The sequence below is a fragment of the Lampris incognitus genome, chromosome 6 (assembly GCF_029633865.1).
Source record: "Lampris incognitus isolate fLamInc1 chromosome 6, fLamInc1.hap2, whole genome shotgun sequence".
Classification (NCBI taxonomy): Eukaryota; Metazoa; Chordata; class Actinopteri; order Lampriformes; family Lampridae; genus Lampris; species Lampris incognitus.
The window spans coordinates 62,732,158-62,739,256 of record NC_079216.1 but is presented as its reverse complement, the minus strand read 5'-3'; the positions used below and the strand labels follow the sequence as shown (position 1 = coordinate 62,739,256).

Below are 7,099 nucleotides of genomic sequence, written 5' to 3'. Positions count from 1 at the left end.
ACCTCCAGCTCCACCTCCTGTCTTTTCATCAGTGCCACCGTCTCCAAACCATATAACATAGCTGGTCTCACAACCATCTTGTAAACCTTCCCTTTAACTCTTGCTGGCACCCTTCTGTCGCAAATCACTCCTGACACACTTCTCCACCCACTCCACCCTGCCTGCACTCTCTTCTTCACCTCTCTTCTGCACTCCCCGTTACTTTGGACAGTTGACCCCAAGTATTTAAACTCAAATGCCTTTGTCACCTCCACTCCTTGCATCCTGACCATTCCACCGTCCTCTCTTTCATTCACGCATATGTATTCCATCTTGCTCCTACTGACTTTCATTCCTCTTCTCTCCAGTGCATACCTCCACCTCTCCAGGCTCACCTCCACCTGCACCCTACTCTCACTACAGATCACAATGTCGACACCACACACACACACACATTCCGAAAATATATGAGTAGATGTGTGGCACACTACATTTAAATCAGCTCTTCGAACAAGTTTCTAACTTGCATGGGTTTTCTTATGGAGACTTCTATTGAGTGCTGATAATCCTGCACAAATTCTACAGCAGAAAAAGCAAATTTAACCCCCCCCCACCTCAAACCCGTCTTTTGCGTGTAGTTTCTTTTTTGTTAAAAACAGGGACTTTTTTCATATTTCCGTGAAGTGCCACGTTAAAAATACAAACAAAAACGACATTTTGATGTCGTGGGCTTTACAGGATTACACGCAAAAACCTTTTTCGGGCTATTTAGACGCACTGGTCCGCACCCGTAAATCGTCCGCCGCTTTGTTCGTCCGCAAAACTGTCCGTAGTGAAACAAGTCCGCCCAAGTTAATGCTACCGGGGGGAGGGGGCGGAGAGAAGAAACAAACCCACTTCTCCGGCGACATTGAAGGGAATTCAGCCAGAATTGAGAAATAAACATCACATTTTTAGTAAACTCCAGACGCGGGTTACGTAAAGGGGAATCGGCTAACTTAGCTAACTGGCTTGTCTCGCTCCGGTGTCGAGCTAACGAGCAGCAAGGCTAACCTGTAAGTTGTCTCCGTAGCTGGTTAGAACAACTTGTTCTGGGGAATCCCCTCGATGGACGCCTTCATTAAAGTCACGAATCAAAGCCAAGGACGGGATCGCCTTTTCAGGTGAGGTAGCTTGGCCACACCGTGTCGGGATATTCTGGCAGCCGATTGGGTTTAGTGCCACAAATATGGCACGTTGTCGGGGAGGAACGTGCACGCTAATGGCAGTGGAGCTAAGAAATGTGCTCATTTTTTTCTCTCTCTCTCCCCCCTTTCCCCCCTCCCAGAGCAACCCAATATGCGTGTGCATTGTCGAAATATCTGCTTCGAAACAACTCGGAAAGGAGGACCCTTGTGGCCAAACTCCGAAGTCTGGAGTCCAACATGAGCACCGGGCGCAAATGTGAGTGTTGGAACGCTGGGAGAGTGGCGCAGCAAGCATGGTGTCCCAGCGAGGCACAGAGGCACAGAGGCTGTCTGTGCTTTCAGGAAACGTACTTGTTTTTGAGTTTAACTGGTTTTGATGAAAACTGACCCGAACCAATATCGTCTGGTAGTTAACCTAGACATACTCTATGAAGCTCTTCTTTATTAGTGGTATATAGTATACCAGTGTTTCTCAACCCAGTCCTCAAGGACCCCCTATCCTGCAGATTGTCATTGTAACCCTGCATAGGTAGCCCTGCTTGTACTTACTCGACCAATCATCTCGCAGCACTTAATTATGCAAGGTGTGCAACATCTGACAAAATTCATTGCTGATTGGTTGAATAACTACAAACAGGCACCTATTCAGGGTTGCAAAGAAAATATGCAGGATAGGGGGTCCTTGAGGACTGGGTTGAGAAACACTGTAGTATACAACCAATCTTCATAAAACAGCCGTGTTACAAAAACACAACTTTCCCAGGAAAACCTCTTCGGAGTGTTAAGCTGTACCATCAGTTTTGTTTTGGGGGAAGCCAACAATGCCCACCACACACACACACACACACACACACACACACACACACACACACACCACCATCACCCTATAAATATGTTTGTGTTAAATTGAAATACATTTACACCAGAAAGCTGCGTTTAATCAGGTAAACTGGACTCCTCACTTACCGAGGGGTGGAGCATAGGGAGTTCCCAGACATACTGCTAATACTCAGATCTTGTTGTTATATTAATACTCAAATCCCAATTATTGACCTCGCATCAAGACACTCAAATCCTGTGTCTGTATTTGGACTTTGATCATTACAAAAATTAATTTCTGGCTAACATTCACACCCACCCCCCACTCTGGGTTGGCAGCATACTTGTATGCAGGACTGCCATCAGACACGAATTAAAATGACAATTTCTTCCCAAGCGATTCAATCAAGAGAGCAGATGCCATATTTAACAGTAGTGAAGGCAGACATTAAATGATGCTGATATCTATAGGTGAGGCTTCCAACCCTCCAGTAGTGCAGGTATGTGAAGGCCGAGCTCATAATGGGGTATGGAAGGCAAAGACTAAACTATGCACATAATGAATGCAATGACTTTCAGGCTGTGGAACAAGTGAACAAATAGCCATATTAGAAATCTTACAGAAATGTGACCTCTGCCTTAACCCATTTACACAATTGAGGCCACAACCACCTAATCTGCAAATGCTGTAGCAATTGCCTCCACAGTTGGGGAGGGTATGTTTCTCCTTAAAACGGGGAGACAAATGGTTTGCTTTTCCAAAGTGCCTCTGTTCTAGCCATATGTGTAGCCCACACAGCGAGGACTCAAGCCATTGGCACTGACATTACATTTGAAATTGGTTTTTGCACATACAGTGGTGCTTGAAAGTTTGTGAACCCTTTAGAATTTTCTGTATTTCTGCATAAATATGACCTAAAACATCATCAGATTTTCACCCAAGTCCTAAAAGTAGATAAAGAGAACCCAATTAAACAAATGAGACAAACATATTATACTTGGTCATTTATTTATTGAGGAAAATGATCCAATATTACATATCTGTGAGTGGCAAAAGTATGTGAACCTTTGCTTTCAGTATCTGGTGTGACCCCCCCCCCCCCCTTGTGCAGCAATAACTGCCAACTGTTGCTCAGTCCTGCACATCGGCTCGGGGGAATTTTAGGCTATGCCTCTGTACAGAACAGCTTCAACTCTGGGATGTTGGTGGGTTTCCTCACATGAACTCGCTTCAGGTCCTTCCACAACATTTTGATTGGATTAAGGTTAGGACTTTGACTTGGCCATTCCAAAACATTAAATTTATTCTTCTTTAACCATTCTTTGGTAGAACGACTTGTGTGCTTAGGGTTGTTGGCTTGCTGCATGACCCACGTTCTCTTGAGATTCAGTTCACGGACAGATGTCCTGACATTTTCCTTAAGAATTCACTGGTATAATTCAGAATTAATTGTTCCATCAATGATGGCAAGCCGCCCTGGCCCAGATGCAGCCAAACAGGTCCAAACCATGATACTATCACCACCACATTTCACAGATGGGATAAGGTTCTTATGCTGGAATGCAGTGTTTTCCTTTCTCCAAACATAATGCTTCTCATTTAAACCAAGAAGTTCTATTTTGGTCTCATCCGTCCACAAAACATTTTTCCAATAGCCTTCTGGCTTGTCCATGTGATCTTTAGCAAACTGCAGACAGGCAGCAATGTTCTTTTTGGAGAGCAGTGGCTTTCTCTTTACAACCCTGCCATGCACACCATTGTTGTTCAGTGTTCTCATGAACGTTAGCCAATGTGAGAGAGGCCTTTAGCTGCTTAGAAGTTACTCTTAGTTCCTTTGTGACCTGGCCGACTATTACATGCCTTGCTCTTGGAGGGATATTTAATGATCTTGAATGTCCTCCATTTGCACACAATCTGTCTGACTGTGGATTGGTGGAGTCCAAACTCTTTAGAGATGGTTTTGTAACCTTTTCCAGCCCGATGAGCATCAACAACGCTTTTTCTGAGGTCCTCAGAAATCTCCTTTGTTTTTGTCATGATACACTTCCACAAGCATGTGCTGTGAAGATCAGACTTTGATAGATCCCTGTTCTTTAAATAAAACAGGGCGCCCACTCACACCTGACTGTCATCCCATTGATTGAAAACACCTGACTCTTAATTTCACCTTCAGATTAACTGCTAATCTTAGAGGTTCACATACTTTTGTCACTCACAGATATGTAATATTGGATCATTCTCCTCAATAAATAAATTACCAAGTATAATGTTTTTGTCTCATTTGTTTAATTGGGTTCTCTTTATCTACTTTTAGGACTTGTGTGAAAATCTGATGATGCTTTAGGTCATATTTATGCAGAAATACAGAAAATTCTAGAGGATTCACAAACTTTCAAGCACCACTGTATTGTGAACTGAGACTCACATGGTGCAAGTGACTGTAAGCAATTTTCCAGCAGTCAGATTTATGCTAAGTGTGTCTGTGATGTAAGGCAGAATATGTTTTAAGATGGCATGATACAGATATTATAAAGGCCTTCCATGCAGTCCAAAGCAGACTGGTTTGCAGTTGATGTTCCTTGTGAAGTGGAACTGATCAGTCGGGTTTTTTTTTTGTTTTGTTGTTTTTTTGTTTGTGCATTAATCACCCTTGGATCTTGCCTTGGCCAGAAATGTGCTGCCATTTTTAAAACCTTGAATACTGGCACCTACTGGTGCCACTTGACTTGTCCCTTCATCAAGAGGCAGCTTTGATTTTTATGTTAAGCAAGGCTCTTGTGGGCTGTTATTGAGCACTATTGAGGTTTAAATGCATATTGAAACCCCATGGATAGGATTTAATGAGCAATCCAAATGTAGATAAATGACAAGGGGATACCTTGGTGGAGCTAAAGGCCTTGTCTCTCTTCTTAGCTGAGTGTTGCAAGACAATTTTATCAGGGGCCTGTGGTTGGATCAAATTTAGTCATTCCCGGCTCTGCTGGAATACCAAATGATTTCCTCTTTATGGAGCTGTTCAGCTAGCTACATGACTCCTTTACCCACCACAGAGTAGAATGTTACGAGGCTTTATTCTCATTAATCCTGGAGTCTTATTTTCCTCTAAGGATTCATCGTTGTAGGCGGTGAGGAGGAAAGAGACACGCAGGAGTCTCACAGTTTGAACTGTACCTCGTTGAAATAAATGGATGAGGTGAATAGATATAGTGCAAGAGTCCAGTGCTACCTCTGAGGAGGTAATCTATGGGGATCATAACTAATCTCCCTAGGGGGGAATGTAAAAATGTGACAAATAATGTGCTTAAATGACACTTAAGTGACCTATTTTGTTGTCCAAAATTGAACACAACTAACTGAGATAGTTTAGTAATTTCAATTTCTTGATGGCTATTCTGATATACTTGTGTTTGTTTCCTTTGTCAGTGTTGAGACTGGGGAACGCGGTAAGCTCCATTGAAGCTGCCAAGCAAACCATGAAACTCTCTGATCCAGTACTGTGCCTATGCCTCACAGTGGCCAACATCAACCGCACCCTCTACTTTATCTGCGACAATGTTCTTTGGGCCAGAAGTGTAGGTCTAATCCGTGATATCGACCAAGACCGCTGGAGCCTAAATTCTTCCCGCTACTATTTCCTCTCGCTTGTTATGAACCTGACCCGAGATGCCTACGTAATTGCCCAGCTAATGGTGAATAGAGCGAGAGACGAGCGCTTTCAACACAGAGTCCGTCAACACCTCAATGATAGTCCTGAGGTGGTGGAATGTGTTGTCCCTCAGATGGACGCCTTTCTTTTCCTGTTGCTCGACTGCCTGAAAAGTCATCCTGCTGTGACCTTAGACATGCTGAAAAATGTATGTGATCTTTTCATTCCATTGGACAGGTTGGGTATATACCACACAAATGCAGGAGTGGTTGGATTTTGTGGTCTGGTATCCTCACTACTGGGGATAGTAACCCTCCTGCAGCCAAAATTTAAAATTAAACCCTAATGGCAGGATTTGAAAGAGACTATAATATGTAGTGAGAAACAATTAGTTTTATATTGAAACTCGGGCCTTTAAAGGGATTTAGTATGAGCTTCATTCCTAAGGGTTATTGGGTCCACAATGACCGGATAATTTGGTGTAGGCTAGATTTTATCGGCACTTTTGCGAACTAGCCTGAATCTTTAGCACCACCTTTTTCAGCCACACTCAGCCTAGCAATAACTTCTTCTCTAGAAAGGGCTGCACTTTTTTTTGTGCTTACTTTTGTAGGTTCCAGAGACTCGATGAGAAATCATGATGGACAATTATTGGCCAGGTGTTCAATTGTTACAGGTCATTTTTTTCAATTATCTACAACTTTGACACCGTATTTTATGATACATTATGGTACCAGCTGATATTCATTGGCCAATACGTTGTGTCAAACGGTAACGACTCAGTTTGTGCTTCATTTTCACTTTGCATTTTACGACCGTTTAACCCCCCCCCCCAAAATACACACACACACACACACACACACAAATGATCCACATCATCTCTTGCACATGGCATGTAACCAGGGTTAACTGAGTAATGACTATTTCTAAGCTAATTTTGATAACTGCTCTCACCAAATCCACCAAAGATGTCACTCAAGTTTGATGCTTCCTCCCTGCAAAACGACTTGCAGAGAGACTGCATCCTCCCTAAGTAACACCGGAGGGAAACATATGCAAAAAAAAATGGCCCCACCTAATGGGTCATGCTTTGTCATCTCGGTTAGGGTTAAGTCATTTAAGATCACTGTATGTCAATGCTTCCTGTTCCTTGTTTTGAACAGTAATCGAACTCTAAACCCTTAAGTGTCAAGTCCAGTTAATACTGCTGCAGAGCCTCCATGTGAATGAACCTAATGGTATTTTGACAGTTTTAAGTGATTACCTACCTCCTGTTATTTACGATGGGCTATTATGCCTTTTGTATGGAACGACCTTTGTGTACGTCAGTTCAGTATACGGCCCCAGTTTTCAACACCGACTCCTATGTGACGGTTTTGTTCGTTCAGATTGTGAAAATTAAAAGAGCCGTAGCTCCAAACCCTGTAAACTTGGGGGGGGGGGGAGAAAATTGTTATTTTTAAGAAT

At 43.0% G+C, this 7,099-nt stretch overlaps 1 protein-coding gene across 1 annotated transcript; it reads left to right on the top strand.

Moving 5' to 3' along the window:
* The first annotated feature begins 822 nt into the window (after positions 1–822).
* pex11a (peroxisomal biogenesis factor 11 alpha) lies at positions 823–6,474 on the top strand. The gene is made up of 3 exons (XM_056282106.1): positions 823–1,142; positions 1,307–1,422; positions 5,410–6,474. The coding sequence occupies exons 1-3, from the start codon at positions 1,087–1,089 to the stop codon at positions 5,976–5,978; spliced, it is 741 nt and encodes a 246-aa protein (XP_056138081.1). The 5' UTR covers positions 823–1,086; the 3' UTR covers positions 5,979–6,474.
* Positions 6,475–7,099: the final 625 nt, after the last annotated feature.